We start from the raw sequence: 19,056 nt of genomic DNA, 5'->3' as shown, positions 1-19,056 counted from the left end.
GGGGTCTTTTAAGAAGAGGCTTGATGCCTACCTGGCTGGACTCATTTGAGTCCAGTCTTTTCTCCCGCCCAGGCGGGGGGTTGGACTTGAAGATCTACAAGGTCCCTTCCGACCCTACTTCTATGATTCTATGAATCCTAAAAATGGATGACTTTTTTTCATTACATTGACGCTAGAGTTCACAATAAGTATCACAGAGTTCCCAAAGATATTTGGGCAAAACTAGGAAAGATCCAAGCTGATATTCCAGAGGCTAGAAAATAAACACAACAAGTAGCTCTTAGACTGGGTGGGGCAGAGGCACGAAGAGCAAGGGGGAGGCAGGCGGCAACTAGTTGAGGCTGGAGCCTCAGCAGCCCCCCGTTTCCTTGTACTTGAATCCAAGACAAGAGGCCTTTTTTCCCCAAGTTAAGTGAGCAGAGGGGAAACTTGTCTTGGATTAAAGTAAATATGGTATGCCATTAAAACACCCCTGGACGAACTGCCTGCATCTCCGTCCTGCTCCCTGCTCGGGCCCTGGGTCACATTCACCACCCTGGCTGGGCAGTGTCCCCAGCCCATGCCCTCCCTCACCATGGGGGCCTCGATCTGCCTCTCCCCCATACGCCGCCTCTCCACAGACTTACCAGCTGCATTCCTGGCCAAGTGCATGCCTGTGGCTGCACACTTGCATATGGCATCCAAGGCCCCAGCTGGAAGACATACCGTATTTATCGGTGACATTATCAGCTACGCTGGCCAAAAAAAGCTGATAGCGGATAATGTTAATTTTCCTTTCATCGGTGCCAATCCAATATGCAAACAATACATTGGTGCACCTCTACCACTTATTCAAGTGTTCTTTCCAACCTGAGAGCTGAAAGAGGAAGGTCACCAAAACCTAGTAGGAAAAATGGTTGGTTGAGTATGTTTAGCTTGTATTGTATTTTGTAGAACCAAGACAGTGCAAAGCCATGATTATGTAAGCAGTCTTAACTTCGTTTCTTGGTCAGAGAATAGTTTATTCCTCAGTTCAATTCTGCTCAAGTTTTAAATGAAATAAGAAAGCAATACAGTGTAAGATACGGACTGTCACACTACTAAAATATAAATCGTTTTAAAAATCTGCATTCTTTTACCTTTCCTTTCCCCATTTTATATATCAGCCTTTCCCCCTGGTGTCCCAGCTTCTACGTGGGTCAGCAAAATGTTTATCTTTAAAATAAGTGAGATTTATTTTTGCCTATGCTGTTGTTCTAAACTGGTATGGGAGGAAGTGTCTTAAGATTAAAATAATAAACAAAATATGAATGTTATGGTAGTTGTTCTGGGGACAAAAGAATTGCTGGGAAAGAAGAGAGAAGTCATTCAGCTCAACATTTCTCCTTTTTTTGCAGTCTGGCAGCCCCAATTTCTTTTGCAGTTTGACACCTTTCTCTTCCATGAAATGTTGGCCTTTTTTTATTTCAGCAGATGTGTGTTACATGTCAGTCTAGAAATTTTGAGTACAGGGCCCAATCAAGTCAGGGAAGATGCATTAGTTCATCACCATAGTAGAGATTTGTACTTGTACAATACAAATACTGTAAAATAACTTCACATTTATTTTGGGATTCTTTTATTCTTCATCAGTTTGCAGCTGTTGTTAGCTAGCATACAACAGTTTGCATAATCCACGATTATTAAGAATAAATGTGTGATAATCTTACAAGAAAGCATGCATTATATTGCTCCATTATGCGCTGGGAACTGCTTGGCATCCCTGTACATTTGATGGTTACAATGCTGTAGAAATTTATAAAAAAGCCTCAAAATAAGTCCTTAATGATGAATATGTTATTGTAACCATAAGGTAATTCATTCTGGTTTGAATGCATCTAGTTTTTAAGTTACCTGTCAGATATGTCAGTGTCCTCAATAAAATGGGGACTTAGCCACAGGTTACAGTAGTTCTTCATACAAATATATTGGCAAAAATTTTACACAGAGATTTGGGGAGGGAGGAAGTTTTTGGGAAAAGATATTGTAATTTAAGTAACTTCCATAAATCTATTTCTTAATACAAATTAAGTACCTAAAAGAGAAAGTGATCAGGTATAGTCAGTATGGATTCATCAAGAGCAAGTCATTCCTGACCAACCCGATTTCCTTCCATGGTAAGGTGACGGGCTCTGGGGGTGGAAGGGAGAGCAATAGATGTGATATTTTGGCTTTAGGAAAGCTTTTGAAACTGTCTCCCATGATTTCTCATTAACAAGCTAAGGAAGTACAGACTAGACAAAAGTACTGCAAAGTGAATATGTAAATGATTAGATCAGGGTGTTCAGCCTTCTGGGATGGAAAATCTGGCAGTACAGAAAAGGTAGAAGCTTCACACGGTTGGATCCAGCCCTATCTGAGCCATTGCTGGGTCCACCCCCCATGCATCCAGATGAGGCTGGGCTGCTCCACTTCCCTCCACCTCCACACGCCCAGATTAGGGCTGGTCCTCTTCCCTGCACCCTGTACATCTGGAGTGGGGCAACTCTGCTGCCTGCCCCCACCACACACACGCGCACCACCACCACCACCTGTATGTTGGGATTGGGACCAGTTTGCTCCCCACACCTGTCCTGGGTGGATGGATCATGGTCTGCCTGTGTACCCCATCCCCCCCATGGCTGAATTGGGCCTCCGTTATGCTGGCCATGCATGCTTGACTGAACCCACTGGCCAGATCTGTCCCATAGATGGACCTGGCACCTGCAGGTGACACAAAGTTGAATGGAGTTGCAGACATTCTGGAAGGCAGAGCCGAACAGACTGGAAAAGTGGTATGCAGTCAATCTGAGATTCAACAAGGACGAGTCCAGAATTCTGTACTTGGGAGAGAATAACTCCATGCACAGCTGCAGACCAGGCAATGACTGGCTAGACTGCAGAGAAGGATTTGGTCTGGGGGGAGAAGGGGGGATTTACAGTAGACCATAAATTGAATATGAGTCAACAGTGTACTCCTGTTGCAGAAAAAGCCAGCAGCATTCTGGGTTGTTGTAACAGGCGTGTCTCTTGCAAATTGAGGAAAGTTATTCTTCCCCTCTATTCAACACTGGTGAGGCCTCACCTGCAGCACTAGTTTTGGGCCCCCACACTTCAAGAAAGATGTGAACAGACTGAAAAGAATCCTTTGGATATTGACAGAAATTAGAGGCCTAGGAAGCGTGATTTATGAGGAGAGGCTGAAAGAACTAGGATGATTTACGTTTGACAAAGAAAAACTGCAAGGGAGATTTGATAATAGTCATCAAGTACTTGCAGAGTGATTTTATAGAGAGGATGAAGACTAGACTTTTCTCTGTAGTTGTAGGGGGTAGAGCCTCTCCGTGAACTGAGACCCTATAGCGGTGAAGAGTCTTGTGTCCCAATGATCCTCGGAGCTGTCACCCAGTTTCACATTCCTGGCAGGGTCACCCATGGCAAGCAGGCCTGATGGGAGGTTCCAGACCAACTACAGTCCAAACCCCAAGTCTTTAATGGCAGATCAGGTAAAAGAGGAAGTCAGGATCTCAGTAGCTGTAAAGGTGGAAGGAGGCGGCAGAAAGGTGGAGGTCTCTTGTCATCTAGGGTCTCTCATGCCACTGTGCTCAGATCTCCACTTTGTCAAGATCTTGCGGTTGCTGTTTTAATGCACTAGCTTTCTCATATTAAACCAAGTCACACAGGCTTCTATTACAGGAAACTACACATTCTCCTGTACCAACCTCCAAAAGCCCTGTAGCAATGGATGAGTGGTGACAGAAACGGCACTAATGAAGCCGGCAGTCTCCAGCCATGAATTTGCATGCAGTAGGCAGTATCCTAATGGCCATCTTGCACCTGGGTTGAGACGGGCGCAATTTGACAGTTGCTACCATGACTGAGAAGTCCTATTCAGGATCCCCTCTGCTTGCCCTCTATGGAATGTGCTAGAAAAGGTGCCTTAAACCTAGGCTGTCTTATCTGCCCCTGGTTAGATAACCACATCCAGTAAGATTACTCTCTCTGTGATCAAAAACATCATAAGACTACAGTGATTTTTGCAACATAGAACGTCCACGTGTTGATGGATAACCAAGGGAACAAATGACCGGAAAGAAGAACTGCCATGGACTCCAGGGAACTGGCAAGATGTAGCAACAACATTGCAAGTCTGAATAAGGCAAGATGACAGAATGAAGGTCAGCTGAGGGAAGAGAGTGGAGGCTACACCTTTTTCTGGAAGGGGAAACTGGCCCAAGACAGACATGCACAGCATCAGCTTTGAGACCAAGAATCAGCTCATCAGTGAGCTTACAAAGATCCCTGTGGGCATTAACAAACCTTTTATGACTTTCTGTCTTATGCTCAGCATCAACCAGTACACCACTATCATCAGTGCATATGCCCCCATGCTTGATGCTGACAGTGATGTCAAAGAACTGTTCTGCTCCAACCTTGATCGCGGACTGACTAACACTTGCAAGGAGGACAAAATCATTCTCCTCGGTGACTTCAGTGCCAGAGTCAGACATGACCTGGAATTCTGGAGTGATATTATTAGGAAGAAAGGAGTAATGAAAGCCAACTCCAGTGGCACCCTTTTCTGAGCAAATGTACAGTCTTGTCATCACAAACCCTATCTTCAGACAGTGACAAATACAAGACCACCTGGAGACGCTCTTTACTCTTAAGCACTGGCACCTCCCCGGCTAAGTTATTGTTAGAGTCCACGATCAAATGGATGTCTGTATCATGCAAGCTATGCGAGACGTCAGTGACTGCTGGACAGATCACCATCTTGTCAGATCCATTATGAACATCTGTCTCGCTCCAAAACACTGAAAACAGCCAAAAAATGTGAAGGCCTCTCAACACCAAATCTCTTCGAGACCCAAAGGCCTATAAGGATCTCCAGCAGTGTCTCCATGGAAAGCTCTCTACCCTGTCCACAAATGAAGGCAACATTGAGGAACTCTGGAAGGAATTTAAATCTGCCATTCATATGGCCAGTACTGAATCTATTGGCTATGCCACCCATCAACACTGAAACTAGCTTGAGTGCAACACAGGTCTAAACCCTCATCAACCAGATAAGAAGGGCTTATTTTGCTTGGAGAGATGACACCTCATTTCAGCAAGTGGAGGAGACAGATCAGCTCCTCAAAACTGAAGCTCAAAGGAAGATCTGGGAAATAAAAAAATCAGTGGTGCCAAGATAAAGCCAAAGAGATCTAGCTCTGTGCTGACAAACAGGATTTACATAGCTTGTTCTAGACAATGAAGGCCATCTACTGCCCAATTTTTCATGATCCTACTTTCCTGTGATTTGCAGGATCACTTGTTGCTCCTGCAAAACGATGAATCTCTCCAAGCTGAATGAAAAGAGCACTCTGGGGCACTCCTGAACTGTACGTCAACTGTGGCAAATACCGTTGTTGTATCCATTCCCCAGTACCCTGAAACGGGATCCCTTTCCCAACCCCCTATCTTAGAGGTCTGGCATACCATCAAGGAAACCATGAACAAGGCTACTGAACCACATGGTATACCTGATGAAATCTGTAAGACTGTTGGTGAGGAACTGGTACTGAGACTCCTCAAATTTATTCTACACATTTGGGGCAAGTAAGAGATCCTTGGGGGCTTAAGGGATGCCAACATTATGACTACCTCAAGAAAGGAGATGTCTGCTCGTGGGAACTGTTGAGGTATTGCTCTCCTTTCTACAGCAGGGAAAATCCTTGCCTGCATCCTGAACAGTCTTCTACCTCTTGCTGAGGAAGTCCTGCTAGTGTGGTTTTCGACCATCCCATAGGGCAATTGACATGACCTTTGTTGCCTGCCAGGTCCAAGAACAGTGTCAGGAACAACACCATGACCTGTATATGACCTTCCTTGACTTCACCAAGGCCTTTGATTCTTTAGTCACGAAGCCTTGTGGAAAGTACTGGCCAGATTTGGATGTCTGTAAAAGTACATCAAGGGCCTGAGGCTGCTCCGCTTCCAGATGACTGTAACCGTTTTACGTAGCGGATTGGAGATGGATCCATTTGTCATCTGAACTTGGGTCAAGCAAATATATGTTATTGCTCCAACTTTGTTCTCTATTTTTTTTTTTTGCCCACAGTCATCTTGCTTCTCATTAAGGACCACTTTCCTTTCAGAACTGACATAGAATACTGAATGGTGGATGGAGAGCTCTTCAATCTAGAACATTTTCAGTCTAAAACCAAAGTACTCAAAACAACCATCCTTGACCTTCAGTATGCTGACTGTTGCCACCAGCCTTGTACACACTGAGGAAAACCTTTAAACCATGCTTCATCTTCTTGGAGAAGCCTACCGAACTTCGGGCTGCTCTCTCAACATCAAAAAAGGCTAAAGTGCTCTAACTGCCTGTCCCAGGCCATAAATACGATTCCCTTCCCCAAATTACCATTAACGGAAAGACCCTGGGGGTAATTGAGCATTTCCTCTACCTCAGTACCTGTCTCCTAAAGAGTGAACGTTGAGAAGATCTAACACAGGATCCATTGTGCAAATGCCCCCTTTGGGAAATTGCTTTGGCATGTGTTTATCCTTTGTGATCTTCAAAAAGAAACCCAAATCCAGATCTACAATGCAGTCATCATTCCCACCCTCCTTTATAGATGTGAAGCATGGATTACCTACCATCATCAACTCAAGAACCTGGAGAGGTGTCATCAGCAGTGCCTCTAGAAAATCCTCCACACTGAATGAGAAGAGCACCACACAGACTACCGCATGTATCCTTGCTGAAGCCAGTGTTAACAATATTGAGTCAGTGATCCTCAAGCACCAACTTCACCAGGCTAGATATTGTGTGTGTGGATGCCTGACTCTTGACTCCCAAAGCAAGTCCTGTATTCCCAGCTTAGTAACTGTCTGAGGTGGCCAGAGGAAAAGCTGCTGGTGATCTTGTGGTGGCCAAAGGAAAAGCTACAAGGACACATTGAAAGCATACTTCAAGAAAATGGATGCTGACGTCAAGACTTGGGAGGAGCTGGTAGCTGACTGACTCCAGTAATGCTGCAACCTCAACCAAGCTGCTGCCTGCTTTGACGTAAAGCTTCTCAACCTTGAAGCAGAGGAGAGAGAGAGCAGAGGAAGAAAAATGAGAGAAATCTTGTCCTATGGCCTACCTGCCCCTGCAGAAAGATGTGCAACTTCTGCAGATGGGTTTGTGGCTCAAGGATTAGACTCTTAAATCGCCTCAAGACCCATCAATAAGCTGTATTAGAGATCAGCCGTGAACTGAGAAATTGCTGATGACAATGAAGGGGCAGAGCTAGGAGCAAAAGCCTTAAGCTGTGGCAGAGGAAATTTAGGTTGGAAATTAGAAGTGTAGTCAAGCCTTGGAACAGACTACCTAAAGCAGGACTCAGCAACATTGTTTGGCAAAGTACCAAAAACACCCACAACCTTAATTTGTAAGATGTTGGCACGCTAGGGGCGGATGGCAGGGGAACTGCAAGGTGCCCAGTCCTTGTTGTGGCAGCACAGCCTCAGTCCCCTCCCTGCTATCTGATCCGAGGTGCGTGTGCATCTGCCATCAATGAGCCAGGTTGGGGCTGCACAGACCCCAGTACGGCCACTTGTAGCCTCCTGGCTGCCTGCCACAGCCAACTCGGGCTCTGGGCAGGCCCCTGCCAACCACCACAGAGCCCAGGCTGCTCACAGCAAGCAGTGGGGAAGTTGCAAGCTGCTGCAGTGAGGTCTGTGGAGCCCAAGCCTGGCTTTTTGCTGGTGGCAGGTGTGCATTTACCTTGAGGTGCAGGGCAGGGAAGGGGCTGGGACTGCACTGCCAGAACAAGAATAGGGTCCCTCATGGCTTCCTCCCCATCTCCCTCAAGGTGTGCGTGCCAAGCAAAACACCTTCACATGCCACACTGTAGTGTGCATGCCAGGGGTTGCCTACCCTTGACCTAGGGGCTATGGACTCTCCTTCCCAGCAGTTTTTCAACAACATATTAGACTGACACTTGTCTGGGTTGTTTTAGTCGGGGACAATCCTGCCTTGAGGTTTGGACTAAATGACCTTGTGTGGTTCCTTCCAGCTCTACTTTCACAAGATCCTGTCTAGTAATATTTTCCCCACTTCCCAATAGCTTCACATCACAGCTTTGAAAAGGTTCTGAATTAAGTTTTAGTGGTTCGAGTGCTTTTCTGATAAATCGGAGCAATCAAACCAGAAGCCTTACATTAATTTTTCTAAATATCTGAATGGTTTGTATTCCCTTGGAAAATCTTTACTATAAAGGAGGAACAGTGTTAAATGTCAATGTGCTTCTGTCGGTGACTTAATATATTATCTTAGAAATTTATTTTTAATTATAATATTTGTTGACATTTAAAAATGAAAAGTTACCTGTAGCCAGAACTAGTGATTTTTTTTTTTTGATTTTTTTTTTTAAAGGCTAGCAGTGCAGCTCAATATGATAACTGAAAAAATATTGTTAGGCTAGCAGCTCAGGCAAACGCTTGCTCTCAAACAGTTGTGTTGTTTTGTTTTGTTTGGCTTGATGTATTGTTTTGGGACCCACTGTAAGAATAAAAAGTTTGGTTTAATTTTCAATTATGCTATTGATATGTATTGTCTTTGTGTCACTAAATAATAGGATTAGAGGTCTTGCTTCTTGTTTTTTTTGTGAAATTGTACTTGGATTGGGTGTTTAACACCTACCTGAACTATTATGCTTGAATGAACATACTGGTAAATGAAATTATTTTTTGTGTTTTTTATGAGTTTGAAAGCTGGTAAATCAAATCAGTATATCCTCTTATGAGCAGAAATATAATGGAATGTCCAGGAAGAGCTCAAGTATTTTTAAGATTAGGTCATACAAATTGCTTCATTAAGTATCCTACTATTCACCCATGTTTTTTTTTTAATTTCATAGGCTCGTGTAAGATTTATTTAAGATATATGTAATTTTAAAACATACAAAGCTCTAAATGTGGTACTGTTTACTTATGTAGCCATTTCAGATATATGTTACAACTATATTGTGGATTTTGTGAGATGCTAGCTCTCATCAATTACTTTTTAAACACTCATTTATTGTAAATATACCCATAAGGAGTATTTTAGGGAGTTTTCTATAGAGAGCACCTCCCTGGTCTCAGGCTCACTGTACCCCAGACCTTTAAAAAATGCATGTACAGATAGGCTGCACACATTGTTTTCTGAAATACCCGGTACATAGGATCATTGGGATCAGAGTGAGGTTTCCTGATCCCAAGGTATTGATGTACTAGGACCCTAAAACTGTGTGCAGCCAGCTGTACATATGGTTTTCAGACATCCCTGGCACTGGGGAACTTCGTATCAAGGAGGTTTTCTCAGGATCAAGGAGGCTTTACCTAATCCTGATCTTTTTAAAGGTCCCAGAGTGATAGGTCCCGAGGATCAGGGAACTTGTCCCTGATACTGGCATGCCCCATGTGCAGGTAGGCTGCACATGGTTTTTATTCATCACAGTAGGCAAGGGACACTGAGGAATAGTTAGCCAGATCCTAGGTTTTTCATGCACCCCCTGCAGGATTTAATATCCCCAGTGGGGCAAGTCCTTTGGCTCTTCTTTACCCCCTTCCCTCTTAATCCCTGCTTGGATCCCCCATGCTCTCCAGAGCCAACTAGAACTGTAGTGTGTGGTGTTTTGGCAATCAGCTGGTTGTCCATGTGGCAGGGACCACACTGGGGCCAGTTCCAGATCCCAGTTTGATCCCTGGCACCTAACAGTTGGCTAATTGTGGGCACCTGCTTTCAACTTGCTGGAGGTGAGGAACCAGAGATCATGATCCTTATTCACAATCCCAAAATTTCATGTCCTGTCATGCACATGTGGCATGGCAGGAAGGAGGTATGATAGTTGGGAGGATCACGGATCAGAGCCCATCACACTTTTAAACTAATGTCTGCCAGTGGCCTATTTGACCATTTTTTGAACTATGACATCTCTTACCAGCATGAAATGATCCACTGCAGTAAACCCATTTTCAGTAATTATTTATTTGCCAACATGATACATTATAACTAACCCAAGGCTACCTACTATTTACTAAAATCGATGGTCCTCTTTTGAAAAGTACAAGGTAACCAGAGCTTCTTTTGACTTCGGTGGAAACATGATGCTTAGGCATTCAGAAAAACAGGCCACATATTTAGGGATGCAACACTAACTGCCCAAGCTTGTGTATTGACTTAATTATAAAAATCTACAGGTGCCTCCAATTAAACATTGTCATTTTCTTTTCTTAATCCTCTCAATTCTCTTGTTGGCACCAGTGATATTTTAAAGCTGTAATTATACTGCCCCCAGACAAGCAAATACTTGCACTGCTTCCTGGGATTTCAGAGCAATATCTGTCTTTAAATGGTCCAAGAAAAAAATAGCTGCAAGACTTTTTCTCAGTACTCGTAATGCATTAGTTTTGACCTATGTACCAAGCATTGCTAGTTAAAATGGAATGCAAGGCTCCAAGCCAATACGGTAATTGAGAGAATCCAAATGAATATCAAATGAACAAATAAGAAATTGACGTGACATTATAAAATGCTTTTCTTTTTTTCCTGCAGATACACCAAGTATCACCGCTAAACTGATTAATGAACAGAAAGAAGACAAGGAAAAAAAGAACTATGAAGAAAAAGAAAAAGTTAAAGCAGAAAATGGTTTTCAAGACAATTACAGTGTTGTTGTTGCCTCTGGTATGTGTCTCTTTAATTTTCCGTCTCTTATAATTTTCTCTTTTAAATGTAAAATATGACCAATTATATCAATTAATATAAGCACATCACTTTTACTACCAAGTATAATTTTGAAAAAGTTAGTCTTTAGCTCAGCAAAATAGGCACTTCCATAGAACTGATCTCTCATACAACCATTGCCCTAAAACAGTTGCCACTTGGCAAATATTAGACTTCTAATTATAATGATATTCATACAAGATATGCCTGTAAGCAGGTGCACACATACTTGTTTCCGCAAGGTAAAAAAAAAAAACAAAAGGAGAGTTTCTTCTATATCACTTCGTCTACAATAAGTGCCCATAAGTAGGCTCTTTGTAAGTTCCCCACAACCTTATTCTGCATGAGACTCCATGCAGCCTTCTCTCCAAAAGTAAACACATCCAGTCTCGCAAACATATGCAGGTTCCCTTATTTTTTTTTTGTCTGCCTCGCCACCTCCTTCTTACGCACAGATCTGCTTTTACAGTTTTGTCTTTCACTGGACACTTGGGTAGTGACATTTTTAGGGTCATAGAATAGTTGTTCAGTATAATTTTTTGGTAATTTTCATGTATAGAATCTAATTATTGGAAGGGTTGTCTTAAGTTCATCCCTCCCCCAATGCAGGCAGTGGGAGGGCCTGGGCAGGGGGTGGAGGAGACTAGGGGGGGACAAGAAGTTGTGGAGGAGACAGTGGGATAAGCAGAGAGGAGGGAAGGTGGTGGGTGGCTGTTTGCCCCCTGCCGCCCGTCCCCTCCCCCACTTCCTTTGGTTGTGACTGCCCTCCTGCAGCTCTTCTAATGCGATAGTAACATCACTATGGTTAGTGAAGCCCCACAGCACAGGAGAGGATAATTATTGACGGTTATACTCTTAAAAAAAAAGGGCCCTTGCTATAGGAATGTATTTCTCATTACCTTTTTATTGGCATGTCAGATCTCTCTCTTTACCCAAGTTTACTGGGTAGGAATGGAGTGATCGGAACTGCTGTTTGTGGGTACTGTATAGTGCAGTTCAATCCTTATTTTAATTGTGCTTCTATTTTCAGGTTTTCTGTGCAGGAGAACAGATAGCCAGGTTACAATTCCAAAAGTGCATAGGAACTTCTGTAATATATTGAGTAGAATTCAGAATAGGTTTTAAAAACGCCTAAAGGAAATTCATATATCTTTTAATGCATCTCTGCTGAAAAGTTACAGTTCTTGCTATGATATCAGAATGACTTGGAATGTTTCATTTCTGTTCAAGGTTTAAAATCTCAGTCAAAAAGAGCAGTTTCGTCTACCCCCCCTCGCCCACCATCAAGACGAGGCCGAGTGATGGCTGATAAAGTAGGTTGCTCTTCATCAGGAGGAGAATCTTCCAGCAAAACTATTAGTGTTCCAGTCTTTCACCTATACCATAAACTTCTACCAGGTAACTTGAACTGTTTTTAAACTGTTGAATTCATTCATTTTTGTTTAAATTTTAAAGTACATAGTCCTCATGTGTCATTTAAAAAGTGGGTAGAAGGTTAATGGTTATCTGCATCCATCCATCACCTTTTTTCCTGCAGGTTATTTTATCAGTAACCCACTTTCTCAAATGAGAATGGAATGACAGAACAACCCTTTTATTTATAAAGCCGGTGGTTAAATTAAAGTATGGATGTGCTGATTATCCTTGATGGTTCCATTTGTAAAAAGCCCTCTACTCCTGCAATTAGAGTTGCGTCTCGGGTTTTTTGACCTGCAGATATAATACCAAAGGTCAGCAATGTCCAATGTATTGTCCAGGTGGTTAGTCAACTTTATTCCTATTGTTGATTTCATAGACATTAGGGCTGGAAGGAACCTCAGAAGATCAAGTCTAGCCCCCTGCCCCAAGGGTCATAGGATCCCAGCAAGAAAAACATCCAGGTTTCTCTTGAAGGCATTCAAAGTAGGTGCTTGAACCACCTCCGTCGGCAGACCATTCCAGACCTTGGGGGCTCGGACAGTAAAGAAGTTCTTCCTTATGTCCAGCCTGAAAGGGTCTTGCAGGAGTTCATAACCGTTCGACCTTGTCACCCCTTGGGGCGCTCTGGTGAACAAACGTTCCCCCAGATCATGGTGAACACCCCTGATAAACTTATAGGTGTCCACCAGGTCTCCCCCCGTTAGCCCGTGCTTTTCCAGACTGAAGAGTCCCATAGCTCTCAGCCTCTCATCATAAGGTCTGTTTTCCTGACCTCTGATCATGCACGTGGCTCTCCTCTGGACTCTCTCAAGCTTCTCCACATCTTTTTTGAATTGTGGAGCCCAAAACTGAATGCAGTACTCCACCTGTGGCCTCACCAAGGCCGAGTACAACAGGAGCATGACGTCCTGGGATTTTCTTGAGAAGCATCTATGGACACAAGCTAGTGTTTGCCCACTTCACTAGCTGCAGCATCGCGTTGCAGGCTCATGTTCATCTTGTGATCAGTCCTGACCCCCGGGTCCCTCTCATCTGTAGTGCCAGTCAGCGTAGCACTGCTGAGCCTGTAGACATGCTGCAGGTTTTTCCTTCCAAGGTGGAGAACCTTGTATGTTTCAGTGTTAAACACCATCAGGTTCTCGTCCACCCATTTGCTGAGCCTGTCAGGGTAATTCTGGATTACCCCCCCTGTTCTCATGTGTGGATGCTTTACCCCAAAGTTTGGTATCATCGGCAAACTTGGCCAGTCTGCTTCTGACTCCGGTGTCCACATCATTAATGAAGAGGTTGAACAATATAGGTTCAAGGACAGAGCCTTGTGGGACCCTACTGGTCACAGGGCACCATGACAATTGACTTCTACCAACCACCACCCTCTGGGTCCGACCACAGAGCCAGTTCCCCAGCCAGTAGATCGTGGTAGACCCAAGGACACTGTTGGCCAGTTTTGCCAAGAGGTGATCATGGGATACCAGTTCGAAGGCTTTTTTGAAGTCAAGATATATGACATCAATCTCCTTCCCCCTTGTCCAGGTGATAGGTCACCTAGTCATAAAAGGAAATGAGATTTGGTCAAGCACGGCCTACCCACAACAAACCCATCCTGGCTATCCCTCAGGGTGTTGCCACCGGCCAATCCATTAAGAATGGCCTCTTTGATATTTTTTTTTTTTTAATTTCCCCAGGATGGAGGTCGGGCTGATGGGCCTGTAGTTTGCCAGATCCACTTTCCTCCCTTTCTTGAAGATAGGCACCACACTGGCCTTCTTCCAATCATTGGGCACTTCACCAGAGCGCCAGGGGCTGAGCTATGATGCAGGCCAGCTCCTTGAGTACTCTGGGGTGTAAACTGTCAGGGCCAGCTGACTTGAAGGTGTCCAGCATCTCAAGCTGTTCCTTCACAAGGTCAGCATTGATGGAGGGCAAGGAACCATCCTCACTTAGGCATCCCTGTCCCATAATGGCCTTGAATGATTGGCCTTGAATGAATAGGTTCCTATCTAAAAAATATATAAAACAAGTTATAACACTGTATGTTATTTTTTTGAAAAGTATAAAATTTTGGTTCTTCAGTTCTTAGGTGCAAATCTGATTCATTGAGTCATAAATTTAATAAAGAAGTATCACTTTAATGAAGAATTTTAGATACAGTAAAGGTTGGTAAGAATCGAGTTTTCCCCTGGCTTACTATCAGGAGAGCGATTGGTAAGTCTGAGGTTGCTAATCATCAATAAGGAAAAGACAGAAGAACCAAAGAGTCATACTTGGTCAGACCAATGGTCCATCTAACCAAATGGACAAACAATGGTAAAACAGGTGGCTATAGACGGAGAGCATTGAACCAGATATTTCTAAAGTGATCTATCACTCTATTCATTAAAGTCACAGAGCTAGCCTAGGACATGGGAGACATGAATTTAAATCTTTTTTCTGTCTCACGTGCTCCCTTTCTGTCTCGTGCCCATGCATGCTTTCTGGCTTGCACATGCATGTGTGCTTTCTGTCCCTGGAAGCGGTGGCTACAGGGAATTTTGCGGTAACTGTAGGCCACCCTGTAGCCACCCCTCCCAGCATCTCTCTTGCGTGCCCGGAGCACAGTCCTGGCCCAGTCTCCCTGCTGGGAAGGGGCTGACGCAGCCCCTGGCCCTGAGCTCACAGTGGGAAGCCTGCCCTTGTCCCATGTACAAATCCAGGGGGGCACATGCCCCCCATGCCCCTTCTGGGGGGGTGCATGCAGTGGCAGAGAGCTGCACACCCTGGATGATGTGCCCATGGCTCTGTCCTGTTTCCAGGGTCACATCCACTAACCTGGCTGGGCAGTGCCTGCCCCTGCCCCATTCCCTTCCTCCCTCACCATGGGGGCCTCAATCTCTCCCCTCCACCCCCCCCCCCAACTTATCTGCTGGGCACTGCTTTCCACATTGCCCAGCTGCATGCATGCTGCAGCTGCATACATGCACATGGCATTTACCAGTGACATTATCTGCAAAAGAAGCCAATTGCTAATAATGCTAATTGTCCTGTTATCAGTGCTGATGTGATATGCGACTGATATTGTGCACCTCTAGTTGTAATCTTGGGGAAGATGTGCTGCAAGTATTTACTTTATGTGTAAAGAATAATTGCTTTATAGCTCTAAGTAGGGAACCTCAAATGGTGCTTCCATAATATGAGAGGCTTTGGGCATCAATATTTCTAGGAGCTGCTTTTGCAAAGTGGCATTATCTAGTAGCCTGTGTTGCACTTAATGTGGGTTTTTAAACCTAGAATTGACACAACACTTGGTTGATGAATAGCAAAAAGGCTTGCTTTAATAACTACCAACAAGGTACAAAACTAAATAACAGAAAAAGACCTCTTTCCCAATATAAAATGAGCTATTAGTTCTTGTATTATCTTAGGTGCAAAGAGATCTTTACCCAGTGCAGGCAGGAAGTGGTTCTTGTACAGGCTCACAGTGTGGATCCTCCACTTACCAGCTAGGTGGCAGGATGGCTTCTTGGTCTTCCCTGGACTGCACACACCTTGCTGGCAAATCTGTTTAGTTCTTACATTGTTTAATTGTATAGCTTTAAAGCATCTTTCCTTGATGCTTGGTTGATTTAGAGTCTGCACAAACAGGGAGGAAAAGGGTGATCATCATATTACAACTGTTAAATTGCCTGGCTCCTGTTTTGGTTTTGTCTATGTGTGAAGACTTGTGTTTCTTTGCAGCTGCTGCAATTACAGGTCAGTTACAGGTGGTGGGCTTTTGAGTAGTCAAACAGGATGCTTAGAGGCATGTTCCTGGACCTGTCTTTGGGTATTTCTTTATCAATGGGGCAAGTTTGCAATAACTTGTTCTGGTGATGGGCTATTTACAAAACTCCAAACATACATTGAATGATTGAGACATTTGTAACACCTTAAACATTGGATGTCTGTTTTGAGAAATGTGAGCATGTCATGCGTAGGACATCTTTCCTATACCTTTTATAGGTTTCTCTTGAGATGATTATTTAGATCTTTGTCTTATTTAGTTGCTAGTTTGATTGAAATGCATATGTAGTTTCCTTGCTTTCTCTAGTCACACTGGCTCAGCTTTTTCTTTGGCTTTCTTTGATACGCACGTGATGAGCATGCCAGGTCTCTGCCAACAATTTTAACCATCACTTTTATTATTTTATGGCATGGGTCTGGAATTGGCTATTACAAGCCTTCCACTACATTGACACCTAATGTGTTGCAAGCCATTAGCGGAGTTTGATTTTCTTGTGGCAGTCTTGTTACCACAACCCAGTCTTGCCCCAGTCATTGTTTTGCATTTTTGTGCAAGAGAGACTGTCCAAGCTTTTATAGTTTTCATATGCAGCACCTGTTCCAGATTGATGGAGTCCCTATTGCAAGAAGGCAAATGTAGCCGTAAGGCCTGAACTGTCATAGTTGAATGAAGTGGTCAGGAAGGGCTGCCTGCTATTCATACTACTTAGCTGTGGAACAAACACACATTGTAATGCATATTAAAATAATCTAATCATAATTAATTTTCGTAAAATGTCATGTCTGACCCAGTTATGTTGTTCTTCAGGCCAACCACTGCCAGCTGAGATGACACTTGCCCAGCTTCTGACTCTGCTGTATGATCGTAAGCTTCCTCAGGGCTATCGATCAATAGACCTGACAGTTAAACTGGGCTCCAAAGTGATCTCAGACCCCAGCCTGTCAAAAACAGATTCCTTCAAACGCCTTCACACAGAAAAAGGTAAGTGTTCTTAATTTGTTCACTTTGGAAAAGAAATACCATACTCTGGGCTGTTTCACATTTTTTCCCTTGCTGGCATTCCTGAATCATCCAGTGTAACAGTGTTGTAATTTACAATGTGTGCCGTCTTCACTTCAAAGTATACTACAGTATAAAACAAAAAAGAAATTAAAGAAACTATGCTACTAAATTATCATAAGTAGTGTGCATGCTAACCACATGCAGCTGTTACCTGTGTTCAGTGATAAAGTTTTCTATTTGAATGGCACCTGGGCCTGCAGAACTGGTGATGGCAGCTGTAGGCTAGAATCCTCTGAAATTCTTTGCCAGTTCAAGCACTAATGTGCCCCTCCTGTGACTTGTTCTTAACCCATTTTGTTCAAGGTCTGAGCAGTTCTTCCAGCTCCTCCTTTCTGCACTTCTGTTTAACTTTCTGTGTTTGAGGGATGCAGGGACTGTCTATCTTCAGATGCTGCCTTATGGTGGCTATTACCTTTTGCTCATAGTTCCTTTAAAAAAAATCCTAGGTGTTTGTTTTGGACTTTTAGATTTTCCTCCTTTAGGAAAAGAGCTACAGGGTATGGACCCCAGAAGTGCAGTGAAACTCTCCTGCTTGAAACTTTGTCTAGAAGCTGAGAAGAAGGAACAAATCATTTGGACATTTTTAGATGGTGGTGTGGGCTTCCCACAAAAGATATTCATTTTGTAGAGGTTTTAGGAAACAGCATGACAATGTAAGATGGAAGGGAACTGTTTAATAACTGGCTGATTGGTTTGGCATAAATTGCTCCTGATTTAAGTGTTTGGGATTTTATAATGCTGGGTATACAGCATTTTGTAATGCTACACTACTACATTATCATGGGGTTTAGAGCTTTTGTATAAGTGACTTTTTTCTTTTACTATTACTTAGCCTTATGATAACTATCGTCCTAGTATTTAAAGAAAACTTGTTTTATGAACAGATTAATTAATAAGGTTCAACTCCTGATATGAGGCACAGATGAAGGAAAAGTCTACTAAGACAAATGACCTTGTAGTCTTTCTGTCATATTGGTAGACTGTGAAATCCAAGGCTACTACTTTTGAAAGTTAATTCTGTAATTACAAATGTAGTGAGCAGCTGAGAAAATAGAATAGACTCTCATGGGCTCATTCCAGTGTCTCAGAAGCACCACTCTTCTTGGTCATGTAAAATCCAATAGTAAACCTGGCTTGGATAATATGAAACATCTAATATGAACGGCCAGTAAAACCACAGTTGTTATGAAATGTGCCTTGGTAACACTGTAAGTCCATTTTGAATTGTTACTAGGGGTGCATCAATACATCAGTCTGATACCAGATCAGCATTGCTATAAAGAAAATTGTCTGTATTGGAAAAGGGCCTGATATGTTCTGCCCCGGTGGGGCGGGTGCAGGGTGGAGCTGCTTCTTATCTGGGGGGCTCCTGCCACTGTGGGCCACTTATGTGGGAGCCACTGGTCCTGGTGGCTTGTCCGGTGCTTGCCTGCTCGCCTAACAGCTCCTGCCGTTGCTCCCACTACTTGTCTGGGGGGGCATGGTGAGGCAGCGGGTATGTGCCCCTGGATCAGCATGGGGCCAGGGCTGTCCCATGTTCTTCCTGGCAGGGCAGGGCTGGGCTCGAGGTAGGCGGTGGTGGCAGCTCTGGGATTGGGGGAGGGGCGGGGGTTGCAGTCACCCCAAAATTGGCCATAGCCCACGCAGATTGAGGGGCACATGCCCTGCCCCCCTCCCATGCCCTCCAAGACAAGTGGCAGGAGCAACAGCGGGAGCCACCAGGCGAGTGGACAAGCGCCGGACAAGCTGCCAGAACAGCAGCTCCCACACGAGTGGTGTGCAGCAGCGGGAGCCCCCCGGACAAGTCACAGCTCCATCCCATGCCCATCCCGCCCCAGCTGGGCAGTGCTTGCCCCAGCCCCTGCCCCAGCTCCACTATTCCCTCACCACAGGGTCTTTGACCTGCTCCCTGCACCACCACTCTCATTCCCTTCCCCTTTACCCCTCCCCGCCACCACACCCAACTTACTAGCTATACACAGCTCTTCAAGGTGCCAGGCTGGTATAGGAAATCAGATCAGTATCAGCCAATATGCCTCCTTAAAAATCAGCTATCGGTTTTGGCCCC

At 44.1% G+C, this 19,056-nt stretch overlaps 1 protein-coding gene across 1 annotated transcript in view; it reads left to right on the top strand.

Moving 5' to 3' along the window:
- The window catches only part of BIRC6 (baculoviral IAP repeat containing 6), a gene marked incomplete at its 5' end in the record, with an annotated part of 304,005 nt that overhangs the window by 173,691 nt on the left and 111,258 nt on the right, over positions 1–19,056 (top strand). The window contains 3 exons of the mRNA XM_019548600.1: positions 10,577–10,708; positions 11,978–12,145; positions 16,734–16,907. Of these exons, the coding sequence (XP_019404145.1) occupies positions 10,577–10,708; positions 11,978–12,145; positions 16,734–16,907 (474 nt within the window). The remainder of the gene's footprint in view (positions 1–10,576; positions 10,709–11,977; positions 12,146–16,733; positions 16,908–19,056) is intronic.

The sequence above is a fragment of the Crocodylus porosus genome, unplaced genomic scaffold (assembly GCF_001723895.1).
Source record: "Crocodylus porosus isolate Cpor-Errol unplaced genomic scaffold, CroPor_comp1, whole genome shotgun sequence".
NCBI classification, from domain to species: Eukaryota; Metazoa; Chordata; order Crocodylia; family Crocodylidae; genus Crocodylus; species Crocodylus porosus.
The sequence above is the reverse complement of the archived record's forward strand: the minus strand, read 5'-3'. Positions and strand labels throughout refer to the sequence as shown.